At 57.4% G+C, this 17071-nt stretch overlaps 1 protein-coding gene across 1 annotated transcript in view; it reads right to left on the bottom strand.

The window, feature by feature from the left end:
- Window positions 1–6174: 6174 nt before the first annotated feature.
- The window catches only part of RBM19 (RNA binding motif protein 19), a 51258-nt gene continuing 40361 nt past the window's right edge, over window positions 6175–17071 (bottom strand). The window contains exons 24-25 of the mRNA XM_039561085.1: window positions 13520–13633; window positions 6175–6569 (exon numbers count right to left, since the gene is read on the bottom strand). Coding sequence (XP_039417019.1) covers window positions 13542–13633 — 92 coding nt within the window. The 3' untranslated portion in view covers window positions 6175–6569; window positions 13520–13541. The remainder of the gene's footprint in view (window positions 6570–13519; window positions 13634–17071) is intronic.

Raw genomic sequence — 17071 nt, 5'->3', positions numbered from 1 at the left:
GACACCACAGGTGATTTCACAATCATGGAGATACCCAGCAAAACCACCCAGAGGTGGCCAGCAGCCTCTTCCAGCCCCCAAGCCCAGCCCTGTGCCTCCCTCACCCAAAAACACATGCACACCCAGAACCTGCATCACTTAAGGCTTCTCCTCCCGCCCAGCTCATCCTCCAGACACGCAGAGAGTCCATCTGAGCTGAAAGACTGCCAGAAGTGGGGAATTCTACAGCAGAGCTCAGAGCTTGCAAGACAAGGCCAGGCTGGAGGGGCTTGGAGCACCCTGCTCTGGTGGAAGGTGTCCCACCACGGGGGCTGCAATGGGATGAGCTCCAAGGTCCCTCCCAACCCAAACCTTTCAGTGACTGTAAGACCCAGGCTCCCCTTGGTTGAATTGTTCCCCCAGCCCCACAGCTGAATGTACAGGGTGGCCACAGGCACGAAACAAAACTCGGAATATTCATGGCCAAGGCTCCCGCCCAGAGCAGTCGGGAGAGGTTTGTTGAATACGTTCAGATAATTAATACATACAAGAACATTGCAATTCCCCTCCTTGCTGGTCCACAAACAGAAAGGAGCTAAATTCATTAGATTAATATTTGTTGAGACTTATTAGTTTAGCTCTAATTTCATGATCAGATGGCATTTCCAGGGAGTTGAAAAGCAAGCTCTAAAGATTCACGGGATCTAAACCATGGGATTAAAGAGCAAGGAATTTTAGCATTTTCCAGGAAAAGAGCCTGTGCCCCGTTGCTGCTTTGCTTCTAACACCATTCTCCCACCAGCTGGGCAATCCGGCACTCCGCTCCTCACTCAGTCTCAGCCCGGGACTCCGGCTTGGTGCTATCACAGCAAGCAAACAGCTTCTCCAGCTGCCCAGCCTCCCCACAACGGGGTGGCCTCCTGGCCCTGGTGGTGCCACCACCCATGAGACCTCAGAAGAAGGTCCAGATGCCTTAAAGTCATCTTCTACCTGAACGGGGTGATGACAGCCGGGCTGACTGGGGTGGTGTCCCCACCAGCACCAGAGTGACCCCAACCCCTTTGTGCTGCAGCCACGCGGAGACCTTGCCCCGAGATGAGGCTGTCCTGCATCCCATTACCTGGAGCCCTCACCCCACAAACCCAGCAGTTGTGGTTTGGGCCTGACAGGAACATAAACCACGGCTGCCGACCCTGGCTCTGGCTGTGTCGCTCCATGCGTGGAGTCCTGCGAGCCCCCGGAGCCAGGGGGATGTATTTCATCCCAAAGAAGGCTTTGTACAGCACAAAAGGGCTTCACTGTGTGCACCAGGGAGCTGGAAGGAGCAAGGAGTGCTCAGGTTGTCCAGCAAAATTCCTGCCCGCAAGCAGCTCTGGATGCCGGAGAATTTCCCGGGCCGTGGTCTGGAGGTGGTGGGGAAAACCTGGACACGTCCCCGGAGGCAGCCTGGGGAAGGGCACTCCCCTTGGAGGTGACCCCGCGCTTCATCCCTGCTCCTGAAGGAAACTTTCAGGGAGGCAGAGCTGGCTCTGAGGGGCTGTTTTCTCCATCGGAGCACTGGAAAGGCCGAGGCTCTCGGCTGGTGGAAGCCACGGCAGAGCTTTGGTGGCTTTGCCCCAGCTGGGGAGACCCCAAAGCTCAGGGGACACTGCCGAGGTGCCAGGTCCAGGTGCCAGCTCCACTGCCAGCTCCACTCCACGGGGCCGTGCCGTGTTTGCTGCGGCCAGGAGCTCCCTCTGGTCCCGGCCGGCCGGAGGGGTCAGCGCCGGCCGGGGCAGGTCCGTGCCGGGGTGACCCCTCGGGCCGGTCCCCGCGCTGGCAGCTGCCGGGTGGGTGACCCCCGCGGGTCCCCGCGCTGACAAAAGGCCTATCTTCTCTCCGCCTAAATGATTTAAATTCTAATCAAACATCATTTATAGCACATCTCGGAGCCGTCTCCCGGGAGCTGGTCCCACGTGAGCCGTTGCCAGGGCAACCGGGGGGTCTCATTTCAGAAATGTCAGATTGCATTATTGTCTTCACACTTCTCTGATAACCCGGTGTCTCTCCCTCTCCTGCCACCACCCCCCTCCCCGCCAGCCAGCCCCCACTCCCCGCCCTGCCCCGAGGAAATCACCGGCTCCGTTTCATTCCCTGCCCTGCCAGCACCACCCTCCCAGCGCGGCGTCCCCGCGGGCGCTGCTGCCGGCTCCCTGTTTGTTCGCGACGGGAGGGAAAAGCAGGACTGGGATTGTGTTGACCGTGCTGGGATGTGGAGCTGCACGGGGCTCCTTGCTGGCTCCCAAAAAATTAAGGGCAGAAGGGGTGGACAGAGCTCAGAGCAAGATTTTGCTCTGTCCAGGTGAGCTCCGCTCTCCTGCAGCCTTCACAAGGCATCTCCCGGCACATCCAGAGCAGGATCCAGCCCTGAGGGGACGCTGCAGCTTCTCCTGCCACGGCAGGGTGAGCACCAGGGCCCAGCCAGGTGAGGGGTGGTCCCATGGGCACCTGCTGGAGCACGGCTGCTCCTCTGGTCCTTGGTTTTCCCTTCCCCCCTTCCAGGGGAAGCTGTCCCTGTCCAGGGCGGGGGGGTGGAATCACCGGGTCTTTAGGGTCCCTTCCAACCCAAACACAAACTCCAGCTTCTCCTCATTCCCACATCTTCTGGAGGCAGAGCTGAGCTGCTCTGGCCCCCTCCACGACTCCAAGGATCCCCGCAGAGGTCCTCCTTTCCAGGTCCCAAAGGCCAGCCTGGAGCAGTGACACCACTGCTGAACCTTCAGTGAGGTCCTGCACTGCCCTGAGACATCCAACCCAGCAGAGCCGGGGCTGGCACAGCTGCTGGGAATGACATCCCGGGGGAAACCAGCCCTGGCAAAGCTGTGGCCAGGAACCAGTGATGGTCCCGTGACTCCAGGGACAAACTGAGGCGTTTTTATGATTATTCTGCCACAGCTTATGGGAGCTGGGTGCTTAAACTGCGCCTGGTGGTGTGTTTCAGGCTGTTCCCTCCAGGAGCTGTCCCTGCTCGTCTCCCACACCATCCCCACAGCCCCAGTTCCGCTATTTTTAACCCTGTGTCCTGCTGGAGGGTGACAGAGCAGTGGTGGTCCCCAGGCACCGTCACGAGCCCACATGTGCTGTCCCACGTCCCTCCATTGCTCCCTCCATCCATCTGCTTGATCAACCCCTGATGAACCTCCCAACTCTGCCTCTTCCCAAAGAATAAACCAGTCCTGGCCCAGGCGGTTAATATTTAACTGAATAAGGGCCATAAATATGGAAAATGGGACTTTTAATTAAATAAGCAGCTTTTAAAAGGGCCCTTGGGCCGAAGAGGCTTTTGTTTAAATATGATTGATTTGACACGTCCTTTCCCTCCCGCTTTCTCCCGCTCGCTCCCTCTCCTGCTCGGTGCAGGGATGGGAGGGAGGCTGCAGCATGGTCCTGCTGCAGGACCCTCCTCCTGCCTGCTCCCAGCCAGGCTGCAGCCCCCAAAACCTGCCCACAGCCTCGGGCACACAGCTCCGGGAGGGTGGGAGCTCTGGGATGGGCACCAAGCAAGGCCAGCTCACTCCAGCTCATCTGATTGTGAGCTCTAACTGGGAGCAGAAGGTATTCCCTGGCTGCTGAGCCACCCTGGGCCACCTCAGCTGGTGAATCCAGGGATACTGGTGATACCTTGCACCCCCCGGGGCAGGATGTGGCCCCCCTCACACAACTCTGTGCATTCCCCATGGTGGGTCCCTTACAGAGGCAATGGAAGGGAAACTGAGGCAGGGAGCAGGGAAAAACTGAGGGGAAGGGACTTCTCCCAGTGCTTTGGGGCTGGATTCAGCCCCCCCAAAATCTCCTCACGCACACACAGACTCTGGGAGCACACACAGAGTAAAACCAGGTCTTAGTAACTCTGCTGTTCCCTGACGTTTGGGCATTGCCTGCTGGAGCAAGTGGCACTAATTCCTCCTTCCTAACCCAGGCACGAGGGGAGCAGGGGGTTCATGGAGTGCCAGGGGCACCGGCGTGTTTCCAGACCTGGCGAAACCCCGGGGAGGTGCTGGGGTGCGGGCGGCCCTGCCCAGAGCAGCCCTGTCACCCCTGAGCAGGCTGAGCGACGGTGGTGGTCCCTGCGGCTCCCCTGGCTGCTGGGAGCATCGTCCGGCCTGGCTCTGTGAGAAACAGGAGTGGGGTGAAGTCATGGCAGGCTGAAGGTCAGGAATCACTGGGAAAAGATGGGAAAAGGACCACGGGATAGACCAGAGCTGCAGGGGAGGATGCAGTGCCCATCCCTGGCTCCAGTGGGGCACAGAGAAGCTGGGAGAGGGCACAAAGGATGTCCCCAGAATGGAATGGCCTCGGGCTGAGGGACCAGGAGAAGAGGCAGCCCAGCGAGGGTCGCTCTCAGCTGGTTCCTCCTGAGTGTTTCCCCCCCGCGGTTCTCCCAGTCCGCCCCCACGGACGGCCCAGGCCCTGGGCTGCCTTCCCTCAGCGCTGCCCTGGCAGGTGTCAGCTGAGAACTCAGTTAATTCTCTCCACAAACAACTCGGGGCAAGCAAAGCACTCCCTGGGCCCAGACCTGTTGCTTCGATGGGATTCCATGAGTGAAGATGTGAAAACGGGGAAAAAAAGAGGAAAGCACTAATTTGGAAAAGAGCAGGTAAGGATTCACATCATTGTGGGTATCCTTGGGTGTGAAAATGCCCAACACGAGATGCCCAGAGCCAGACTGTGCTGCTGAGGGGCCTTGTCCCACAGAAATGTCACCGAAACCCCCTCGGGCTGGGGGGGTCCAGTGCTTGAGCTTCTCCCTGGGGCTGAGCACCCTCCATGGTGACACAGCTCAGGGATGTGCCCAAGTCTGCTCATGCTGGGGTCCCCAAAGGTCTCTGGGACCAGTGTCCAGCAGTGGTGGCACAGGGAGAGCTGCTGGCACTGCTGGACCCTTCCAGGCACCCTGGAGTGACTCCAGGTCCTAATCCTTCAAACCCCTCACTAAACTTCTTGTATTTCCCCTTTAAAGCACCCAAGCACTGCCGGGATGAGTTGGTGATGAGCTGCCCCCTCCCAGGGCTCCTCTCCTCCCAACCCCCTCTGGCACCCCCGGTTTTGGGTGCCCATTCCCAGGCACTGCAGGGGCCTCATTTCTCTCCCTCTGAAATCTGGGCACGTCTCAGCCCTGGGGTGCGGCTTCTGAGCAGCGAAACACCCACGAATCCTGGTGTTCCCTTCGTCCTTGGTGCTTAAACCTTCTCCCAGCCCTTCCCTCGGGGTGCCAGGGACATACTTGGGAAGGGAGGCTCGGGAGATGGAGCCTGGGGACAACCCTGGCTAGGGGTTTCTCAGCTCTGCTCATCTCCTGCTGGAGCCCCCTGAGGGTTTTAAGACAGTTTGAAAAGCAAATCCTAAACCTATCCCAGCTTGCATCCAGCTGGAGATGGCAGAAATCCACAGCCCATGGGCTGGGAAGGGCGTCCTGGACGTCCCCGAGCTGCTGAGTCCATCACACGTGCTGTGGCTCCCTGCCTGGCCCTCAGCAGCTCGAGGGCATCACTCTGAGCCCCGCTGACCTCCAGGGTGCTGATGCCGAGGGCTCCCAAAATCTCCCACCCCAAACCCCGAGCCAGCCCAGCTGAAGTGCTCAGCCCTGATGGAATCAGGGGCACTTTCATGGATTCAGGCTCAAATTAACCTCGGTGAGAAACAAGCGCGGCCAGAGGCTGCGCGCAGGGGGTCTGATGCCACCAGCACGGGGCTGCTCGGGGGGCTCGAGGCGAAAGGCAGAGCTCCTCCTGGCAGTGCCGAGATATTTATTTAGTTCTTTTTAAAGAAAAAAGCAAAAGGAGGGGAAGGGGGTAAAAAAAGGCCCCGTGTTTGCAGCCAACACGTGTAATCTGTTGCAGCCCTTGTCAGACAAAACAGTTTTGCCGTAAGACAGCGATTCCCAGAGGGGAAAGGGGCAAAGTGAAAATACTTTATCAGCTGCCTACATATGTAAAGCAGTACCCTGGTTGAAAAGCAAAGCCTCTTTCCCTTTGAAAGCTGGGAAAGGAAAGACGGGAGGCGACTGCCTGGGAGCGGGGACAGGAGTGACACAGGCACAAAGCCCAGCACAGCAAACCCCAGGCCTCCCCCCTAAAATGCTCTTATCTCCCTATCGGCCCCAAAAACTACCTGGCTGTGGAGAAGGAACAAAGCCAAACAAAGCCCAGACGTGGCTCAGTTTGGCAAACTTAAATAGGGTTTTTAATGTACAGAATGTGGTTTTTAATGTACAGAAGTGATTTAATTCAGATGTCAAGAGTGGGTTCTGTCGGAGTCCCTGGGTCAGCAGGAAAGTGTCCATTGCTCCAGGCTCCTCTTCCCCCAGGTTGGGCTGAGATGAAGGCAATCACATCCCTGCCTGGATTTAAGAAGTGATGCCCAGGAGCTGCCAGCAGACAAGAGTTTCCTTCCTCTCTGAATTTAAAGCCTGTTTCAAAGGCTGGGAATTCCGGGACCTGGACACACGGCGTAAATCAGCCCTTGGGCTCACAGGACGAGTGGACTCTGCTGGCAACAAGTGGGCTGACTCCTCATGGAGGCTTCTCCTGCTCCATCCATCAGCCAGAGACCTGAGAAGATGGGGAAAAAAAAATTAATTCCATGTAGCAGCTCCCTCAGCAAGGCAGCGAGGGGACACGAGGGGACACAGCCCTGGATGGAGGTGCCCAGGGGAGCTGAGATCCATGGATACGGATGCACAGAGGCAGGAGGGAGGTAAGAAATGGGATGGGGGAGGAAGGGGAGCAAAGAAAGGAGGGAAGGAGGAGAAGGGCGGGCAGGGAAGCGGCGGCGGGGGGAGAGGGAAGGAGCCCGCGCGTGCCCATCTGGGCGATGCATCACATTGAAATTGTCCCGCATTAAAAATTCACCAGCCAGTGAATTTTCAAGGGATTTGTAGTAATTAGATGACAAAATGCTGGCAAATCTCAGGCTTGCCAAAGATGTTACTCAGGGGTCAAAGACTCGACACTTTTGGCTGGGTAATTTGTAAGTGTCAATCACACTCAGCCATCAGAGGGAAATGGGAGATCCAGCGGCTGCATCCTAACGAAGTCCAAGGCTCTGCCTGCTGAGCCCCCTCCCGCCGCCCCCGGGCCCGCAGACCCCCAGCTGACACCGCACTGGGGTGACTTGGTTCCTCATTTTTTAACTTAAAATCAGAAACTTCCAGGTCTGGTTTTCCAGCAGGGATCCCTGGCGGGAGGAGCTCCCGCTCTGCGCAGCAGTGCCTGGGGTGAGGAGCTGCCCTGTTCATCCTGCTGGGGGCACAACGGGCTGCAACCCCCGGGTGATGCCTCTGCAGCCCCGCACAGGTTCTGCCACGGGGCTGGGATTGCTCCCGGGACAGTCCAGGATGGGACACTCCACCCTCCTGCTTCCTGGGGCTGACACACCGGGCTGAGTTCGGCTGAAAATGGAATTAAAGCAGCTCCTGCCCATAATCTGCCCGTTCCTGCCTCCCCAGCGGGTGTCACGGAGACCTCGGAGCCACCAGAGCCACCCCATGGGTTGTCTTCTGCCTGTGCTGGCTCTGTTGAACAGCCCAGGTTACTTTAGATCCAGCAGGACACTCCCAGCCCTGCGCTGAACCCCAGCTCACTCCACACACCCACCCAGAGCGTGGGGGAGAAATTAAAAGGTTTTCTATGTCATCAGCTTAAAACCAGACCTCAACACACAAAAATTAATGCTTTGCCCAAAACACCAGAGAGATCCCTGCCCCAGCCAGGTGCGAAGGCTCCAGTGTGGGCTCAGCCTTGCTGAGGCTGAGGTTAAGCCTGGGCTTTGCTGCCAGGTTTTGTGGGCAGAGGATGGCTCTGAGGGGATGGCTGCCTACCCAAGATCTCTCCTTGGAGAGATTTTTGCCTTTTGTGGTCTGGTTTCTAAGCTGATGAAGTAGAAAAGCTCTGGACTTCTCAGGGGGAGAAAAAAGCTCTGGACTTCTCAACAGGGGCTACAAATCTCCAAAAAGATTTGGGGTCACCACATGTGTGAGAGGCAGGAGCCTGCTTTTCTCTCCACCTCTCATGCCTTATAAAGCTGTCCTGGTTACCCCTGCTGAACCCCAGCTCCAGTTTTGGGCTGTGGGGGATGATTTAAGCTGTGGGGAAGGCACAGGGAGGTGCCACCCATCAACTCTGAGGTGCTGAGGCATTGAACAGCACCCATCACACCCCAAGGGAAAGTACTGCCCATCCCAAAGCCTCTTCCCACCTAAAGAAGCCAAGTCATGGGGAAAAGGAAGATGAAGGAGGTTTGTTGGCCCCATCCCTCCCAGGGTGCTGGGAGCATCCTTAATCCAGTGGTGTGGGGATGGGAGAGAGGGGGAGAGGGCGGGAGAGGGCAGGAGGGGAATCGCCTTTGGACAGAGCTGCTGTGGTTTGGTTGACTCCAGAGCCATTCCTTGCTGCAGGACTGGGAGAGCTGGAAAGGGAGCCAAGCAGCAGCATGGGGCTCCCCAGCCGCCCCATAGAGGGGAGCTGAGGGGACTGGAGGGTGGCTGGAGGCCCCTCCTCAATTTCAAGTCATTTAGCAGCTGTGAACACCTTGCAGGGGCAGCCTTCCTCCAGCTCCCCATCAGTGGCACTTCCAGCTCCTACTCCACGTACTCCAGTAGCCCAGACCATGGGCTGAGGTCTGCAGAGGGGCTTTTCCAGGGTTTTGTCTTCACTCGCTCTAACAGGGCCTTCAGGTGCTGCTGGAGGAGCATTTGCTGGGAAGCAGCAGGGAAGGGCTCTGTCACTGCTCTGTGCAGTGCTGGGCACTTGGCAGCCATTCCCTGCTCACAGGGGCGTCCATGGGATGTTTCCTCCCCGTCAGACAAAGCCCCCCAGCCCCACCCCACTGCACCTGAACACAGCTCCCACCACAGCCCCGCTCGCTCCTGCAGGACAAAAGTAAACAGAAAATGCCAAATTTTAGTGAACGTGAAGAAAACCTTTCCCCCCCCCAGATCACCTCTCCTGACACACACCACAGCCCCCATCACCCTCCCCCTCTGCCCCAGCAGCTTTGCTAAACCCCGAGCTGGGGATGATGTCACACGTGGGGACACTGGCTCTGTACCCCCTGGCCCACCACGCTCCTGGGGCTGGAACAGAGAGACAAACCTAATTACATGGCACTAATTGTGGCCTGTGGAACACAAGGACCGTGCTCCTGCAGGTCCCAGGGGAGGTGAGGCACTCCCTTCTCCAGGGTCCTTCCCACCTCCCTGCTCCTGTGCTGGCATCACTTCCCGTTGTCACCGGTTCAGGTGACACTGCGCACACCCCCCCAGCCAACACCTGGTCCTGCTCTCTCTGCCTCCCTTCCCAGCTCCAGTTTGGGGTGAAAGCCTCCCTTATTAGCCAGTCTGGATCTCTATTTACTGTGAGTTACTGAGCCTGATTATTATTCATGGCTGGCGAAGGCTGAGCTCTCAAGCCCGGCCATGCAAAGATTTCTCTTCCTCTCCAATGCATGTATTTAGAGAAAACAGGAAGCAGAGTGCCTCAGCCAGGGAAGCTGCACGCTACCTCCTCCTCCTGCTCTATTTCCTGCTGAGGAAGGTGCTGGTGGCTGCTGGAATGTGGTGGTGGACGCTGGAATGTGGTGCCAAACACTGGCGGAGCTGTGAGCCAGGGTAAAGTCCAGATGTGTTGGAATATTGGTCTCTTCCAACTCAGCTTCTTCTGGGATTCTGTGATTAAGGAGAAGCTCCCCCAATCTCCAGCCAGCATCCAAGCCAACTCTCTCAATTTGCATTTGCAAATTCTTCCTGAAGTCCAACCTGGACCTCCCTCTGGAGATTCCAGGGCTCCTGGGGTGAGCAGCAGGCAGGACACAGGGGATGCGAGATCTTCCTGCAGCCCTGGCAAAGGGTGTGTGAGTTGCATTCACGATGCTTGCTTGGCCCCTGGGAGGAAGCCCAGGCAAGGTGGGACTAAAGGAATGAGAAAAGCTGGAATTCCTGAGCTGTAGGCAGGGGCAGTGCAGTGGTGATGAAAAGAAACCACCAAGAGCTCAGAGATGCTGCCTGCCCATCCCTGCCAGCTCTCCTGCCTCCTCCCCTGGGACAGGGAGGAAAACACAGACTGGTCAGGAGTTTTCCAAAGGGAACGAGTCACTTTGGGCACTCACAGGGCACCGTGGCACAGCAGAGGGGCTGGCAGTGCCCAGCAAACCCAGGATCCCTGGAGATCCTCCATGCCCTGCCTTGCTTTGCTGGCCGTCCCCGTAAGGAGATAAAAGCCCACACAGGCCTCTGGCAACAGGCAGCAGTGAGGGAGAGCTGCTTCTACATTAAAACCCCTTAACCCTCCCATTCAGTGAAAAAGCTGCATTTGAATAATATCCTAATCCAATTGCAGAACTGGCCCTGGGGAGGCGGATCTGGAGGGTGCCTGGGGAGCAGCTGCAGCCGCTGCAGCTCCGGCTCTCGTCCAGCTCGCCGGGGTCTCACCCTGGATGGAGCTGTCACAGCCTGACAGAAACTCGGGGACAGAGCGCTTCAGCCTGGGCTCTGCAGGCCCCACAGGCAGAACTGAGTGTAAACCACTGCTTTCAGCTCTCTGGTGGGGAGAGCAGGGGCTGAGCACAGCCCAGACGCCCCAGAGCCCAGCTGGGATGGCTGAACCCCAGCTCCTGTCTGCAGGGCCAGGGCTGATGAGTGACTCAGGCTTGGAGCTGCTCATCCTCTCTGCCACCAGCACAGCCTGGGGACAGCCAGACTCCCACCCCAAAAGGGACACCCAGATGAGCATCACCCCCTCCCTGTGCCCAGCTCTGCCCAGGGCAGCTGAGGGGTGACAGGCACACACGGTGACACCGACCCTGGGGTGTCAAGAGCCAGAAAAGAGGGGGACAGGGCTGCAGCTGATTCCAGTCCCGTTACAACAAGCAGTGTGCAATCATCAGGTACGGACAAAACCTTCCTGAGTAACAGAAAAGAAACTCTTCCCCCTCCCAAACCAAACAAGAGCATTGCAGCAGCACTGCCGAGGTTAAGGACCAGAGGGAGGCTGTTCCCAGCTTCAGCTACGTGGACAGGTAAGAGAGTTTGCGTTATTTTATCGTTAGGATTGTTTCAGATGGGGGGAAAAAGAAACCCCAGGCAGTGGGGGAGTGCTGGATTTCTGCAGAGCTACTGAAGCGATCGTTTGAATTCAGGGTAATTAGCAGGTGTGTGCTCGTTCTCAGAGAATTGCTGCTGTAATTTTAGGGGTGCAATGTGTGGGATTCTCAATACGTAACCAAGAAGGGGAGCAGGAGTTAACTCCAACTGTTCTCCAGAGCTGGGATCAGCACTTCCATAATTAATGTCCAGGCACACATGTATCTGTACACACATACACAGCCCCCCCCCGCTCACATCAAACAGATTTCCTTGATACCAAATTGCCTGAAAAATTAACCAATGTCAAACTGCTCCACAAGATAAGTATCATTAAGGGAAAAAGAAAATCTTCATTATGTTTGAAGGTACAGGGGAAAAAAAAACCTTCATGAATGTTTTCCAGCCTGTTCCCAGCCTGGGAAATAACATGTTTTAAAACATATCAAAGGGTTAAATTAATTTTCATTAAAATTTAAATTTGAGAAGGCTCCCTCTCTTCTTTCCTCCCTCCTCCCCCTTTGAACGTTTGACTGGCAACCATTTCATATTTCAATCTCGGCAGAACAAATTGAATTAGATGTTGAAACCAAACTCTGCTCTGTTCTCTAAAGCCTACATGCTCTGCTTGTGCTAATCCTTTTCGTCGCCGCTGCAGACCTCAGAGACACTCAGCAAGAAACCTGCCCTGCCACAAAAGACAATGAAGGGAAAGAGGGGAAAAAAAAAAACAAACCAGGATGAAAAAAAACCCCACAGGAAAATCCAAGCCCAACCTGCAGCACTGCAGAGCTTTGCTGAAACCATGAGCTGGGTGATGCTGGAGGGGACCCTGCCCGGCTGCTCTGTCCCCTGTGCTGGGCCTGGGCTGGTCCTTCAGAGCCAGGGTGGTAAAACATCCCTGCTAAATGGGATTTAACTCAGCCAAGGCTGAAGTTCCCCCTGCAGTGACCCCCGGGTGCTGAGCTGTGCCAGTGCTGGAGCAGGTGCCGGCAGCAGTGGGAGCAGGGGCGGGAATGCCACTCACCAATGCCAAGCAAGAAAAGGGGGATGGAGCTTGTCACCACTTCAGGTGACACTGCCACCCCCTCTGGCAGCGCTGCTTCCACACCCGAGCCTCTGTCCCCACCTGCTGCAGGGCTGCTCTGCTCTACAGGACGAGGGTTTTACACAGAGACATCCCAAATGGGTATCCTTGAATTCTGCTCTGTTCCCTGAGCCAGCCCTGCCAGGTCCTGGCAGGAGTGGCTGGTGTTGGGTCTGGGAAGCCTCTCCATGGCAGCAGCAGGGCTCTGGAGCTGCAGCACAGTTTGGGGCAGCAGCAAGGGGTGTCACAGCTCAGGTCCCTGAGCAGGAGCTCAGCCTGCTCCTGGGACTGCACCCAGGGCTGTGCAGCCTCAGGCCCAGCAGTGCTGAGCCCTGTTTTGGGGATGGACACGTCTGTGAGCACAGGGCTGGGCTCCGAGCAGCGCCGTGGGTCCTGTCCCTCCTCGGGCTGGAGAAGGGGTTCACAGCACACACACCTGGGGGCATCCCGGCATCAGAGCTGCTCCAAAGGGACAGATGTGATCTCAAAGCCCTGGCACTGCATGGAGCCGGCAGGGATGGATTAATGCAGCTCAGATGCTGTGGCTGGTGAACAGGATTCCTATCAGACATCCAGGCTTTCCACCGTGGCCACAAACACACGCAAGGGACACCACGAGCCCATCTCACCTCTCTTGAACCCGCACAGGGTGAGCTCGGGGCTCTCAAAGAGATGTGAGGGGCTGCCAGGGCTGCAGGGTTTGACCTCAGGGAGACATTTCATCCTGGCTCCCTCCTGCCGTCCCATATTTTCCAGCCTTGAGATGCCACTCCAAGGCACACCAAGGAGGAGCAATGCCAGCCAGGACTCACAGACCTCGGAGTGAGGTGCCTTTGGAGGGAGAGAAGCCATGGAGGTTTTGGTGGTGGCAGGGAAAAGGCCTTTGCCAAACTGTCCGTGACATGGTGGCAGCTGCAGGGTGGTGTCCAAACGGGCACTTTGATTTTTTGGCAGCCCAGCTGCTGTCCCCCAGCCACAGGGAGGGACAGTTCACACCCTGACAGCGATTCCTGCTGCAGCAAGCAGCAATGCTGCTGCCTTCCCCCATGGGGATGCCAACAGCCAGGGGAGCTCACAGAGCACACCCAGGGCATGCCCTCACCTCAGCATGGGGCCCAAACCGAGCCTAGATCCGGGCTGGAACTGCTGGGACCACAGCCTTGAGCCTGTGGGGTGACGGGGGAGAGGCAAAGGGTAGGATCCCTTCCTGGAGGCTGCTGAGCCTCTGGAATTGCACCTTCTCCTGCCTCTGGCGCTACCGACCCTGCAGCAAGCCAGGGCATTGTGACCCTTAAGGCCAGCTGTGCCCAGCCTGGCCCCACTGCCCCAGGACCCACCTCACCAGACCCCAGGCAGCTGTTAGATGTCCTCATCTTTGTTATCTTCCTCCTCTTCCAGGTGCTCCATGATTTCATTCAAAACCTCCGATCGTTTCTTCTTCTTCGGGGAGTCTGTCCAGGCCCGGGTGGGGGCGAAGGGGGGAAGAAGAAAAGCAAAAATCACAACCTGGACCCACACACAAGTGCCTAGGAGGGGCTGAGGGGGCTGGAGGCAGCAGGACACCCTTCCAGGTGAAGGCATAATCTACTCCTCCTCCCCAGCCAGGTCCTGGCAGGAGCTGGGATTCCAACACCTCCCACCCGTGCTTCAGTTTGGGAGCAAACAGCACCCAAACAGTGCTGGTGATGCCAGCCCTTCCTGTCGACCCCAATTCACTGTGGAATTCACAAGTTCCCTGTGGAAAAGTGGCTGCAGGACTAACCAGGGGTTCATTCAGGCTCTTGGCAGGACACAGCCCCACCAAGATCCTCGCTGAGACCACCCCATTCCAGCAGCCCAGCCCTCATCCCTCACGTCAGGCGGTGATGTCCCTGCTTTGGCCCTCGTGCCCCACACCACAGCACTGCCCTGTGACTCCTGTGGGACACAGCACCATGCACACACCCTTCCCAATGGATGCAGGAGAGCGGGGAACCCTGCCAGCACCTGTCACCTGGCACCAAGGTGACAAAGCCATTTGGTCCCTGCTCTGAGGCTGGCACCCTCCTTTACGCTGGGCAGGCAGTGCCCTCCTGGCAGGAGCCATGGCACAGCCCCCTCTCCCCCCCGGCTCCCCAGCAGCACATGGAGAACAGCTGTTTAAATCCTGCTTTCAGACATCAAAAGCCTCGCCGGGTTTCTCAAACAAACAAACGTACCATAGGACTAAAGAAAAGGTGTAAAATAAATAAATGGAACAAGCTGTGCATTTTCTTTTAGTATTACAGCTGCTGCGGGAGATAAACAACAAGTAAATGTCACAAAACATCAATACAGAAGAAATTAACCTGACAAAAGCTCACATCCCCCCCCTCCACCTCCCCCCAACTCCCAACAATTTTGCATTTCTGGAGTTCCCATCTAATGATTTTACTTTTCAATTAATTCCTTGACAGCGAGCCAGAACCTGCCTCCCTTCTCCCTGGGGGCTGTGGGGATGGGCAGCGGGATGAGGGTGCTGAAGGACCCGCTGCCCTCCCAGCACCCACCCCACTGAGCTCAGGGAGACACAAGGTGCCACCCCAAGACCCTCCAGCAGCTCTTCCCAGTTCGGTCACCCAAAGGCACAAGGGATAACCCACCCTGGAGGAAGGTGCCAGCTCAGCAGTTCTCCCTCTCCTTTACTCTGCTCCCAGCTCTCCTGCTTTGGAATGGCATCAAACACGGTCTGATCTCCTGAATCCACTGTAGGAGCTGTGTCCTGCACCTGCCACCCCTTCCCAACCAGACCCTGGCAGGCCCCACACGGAGATCCCGCGTGAGGGATCCCAGCCTGTGAGGCTGCACAGCCGAGGAAGAGCTGGATACGGGATGCTGTGCACAGGGAGCATCCCTCAGCAGAGCGGGACCTGCCGTGGCATGGGCAGGGGGCTGGCAGGGAAAATCCCCCCCTGCACCCTCAGATGCCACGGGGGGCACCAGGAGCATCCCCCTCTTGTCTGACAAGGGGAAAATAAAAACCCAGGAGGGCGGGGAAGCGAACTGGGAATTGGTTCGACTTCCGTTCTGCTGCTCCAAGCTGGTTAAGGTTTGCCCGCTAACGATCCCATTTGCTTCCTTTAAACAATGGGCAAAGCCGGCGGGGGTGGGCCGGGAGGGGGATTACCACGGGATTAGAACGTGGCAGGGTTGCGGATGCCACGCTAATCCTGCAGGGTTTTACTCTCCGGCTCCGGCATGTGTTTGCATTAGTTACAGATGCTCTCAGAAAAAAAAAGAAATTAAAAAAAAAGGAAAGGAGAAAGGAGAAAAAAGGGAGCCCAGGGGCTGGGAGGTGAGGGAGAAGGAAAGCGGGGGGTCTGCGGCCAAAGCAGGAGCGATGTGACAAAGGCGATGGCAGCAGGGAAGACTTTCCCACCCCGCCAGGAGGACCAGCACCGTGCCTCCCCTGGCAAACCCTGCTGCCAGCAGCAACTGCAAATAACCGGGGAGGAGCCACAGCGGGGCTCGGCCGCTTCACCGCCACCCACAGCCCCCCACGACTGAACCCCCTCCTCACACACCTCCCTCCCTAGAAACCCCCCCGCAAGCCGCTCCTCGCCCTCCCGGCGTGGCGAAATTCCCCATCTGTCAATTTAATTCTTTGATCGATGGCGAGGAGCAGGACGAGCGGCCCGGCACAGCTGGCTGCCCACGTTAGCCCCGGCAGGGCGCACGAACACGAGTCGATGCCAATTTAGAGCGATTGGGAGCCAGCGCCGGCCCCGCACGGCCCCGGGCCCCGGAGGCCGCGCAGGGCGGGGCGAGTGCTCGCCCAGCCGCCCCCAGCTCGCCGCTCCTCCAGAAACCCGGGCAGGAACGGGGCGCGGCTGCTCCAGGCTTTGGGGAGCCGCGGTTCCGTGCTTTGGGGACGCGGGAGAGGCGCAGGGGCGAGCCTGGAGCGCTCCTCCTGCACAGGGCACAGACGCACGGCTGCCCCCGCCCCAGGGCTGGCAAACGCAGCTGCAGGGCAGCGGGGTGCCTTGGTCACAGAGCCACAACAGCCACCCTGCCGGTTTCAATGGCATCAGCGACCCTTCTTTTCCAAAGGGAGGATCCCCTGCCCGAGCCGGGGCCAAGATGCTGCTGCTGGCAGGGTTTGTCACCTGTCCCCGCCCTGCTGCGGCATTCGCCACAACCCTGCTCCAGCTTAGGGGCTGCTCTAGAGGATCCAGCTACAACTGCGGGCCAACCTTTCCCTGGCTTCTCCTTCTCATTTTAAGAGTCACTAAATTTATCCTGAGCAGCATCAAAGCCTCCCCTGTCCCTGTCCCAGCTCTTGGGCTCTGCAGCCACCTTGCAGCAGTGGGTTCCCCAAATGAAAAGTGGGGTGCAAACAAAACTCAAGGTGTTTTTTTTTTCTAATTTAAGACCTTCCTGCCCCAGGATGAAGAGCAGATACTCTCAGAAATGAGCCAAAAGCCTTAAACCTTGCCCAGACGGTGCTGGGAGCCGGCACGGAGTGCAGGGCTGAGGTCCCAGGCCTCAGGGCTGGGCTGTGGCTTCACTCCTGATAGAACTACTGAGCCCACCTGTGGCAGTCCGTGACCACTCCTGGGCTCCTTGCTTCCCCCTGGAACATTACAAAGCCTCAGAACAAGCCATAAAGAATGACCTGAAAACTACACGAAATGGGAAGGAAGCCTATTCCATTTTATTGCATCTATTAGACCTATTGAAAAGATGGCTCAGAAGTGGCTTGATTGCCATGACAAACGCCTGCATAGAGAAAAGATTTGGGAGAGCAGACCTCTCCTTCACAAATAACAGCGGAGACCTGGAACTGGGAGCCCAATCTCTCTAAATGGCCTCTGGAAATAAGGTGCATAATTGTAGCAGAGAGCAGTCAGTGGCAGGACACGTCTGTCACA

Source organism: Corvus cornix, chromosome 15, assembly GCF_000738735.6.
Source record: "Corvus cornix cornix isolate S_Up_H32 chromosome 15, ASM73873v5, whole genome shotgun sequence".
Classification (NCBI taxonomy): Eukaryota; Metazoa; Chordata; class Aves; order Passeriformes; family Corvidae; genus Corvus; species Corvus cornix.
Note: the sequence above shows the minus strand (reverse complement) of the source record. Positions and strands in the feature narration are given on the sequence as shown.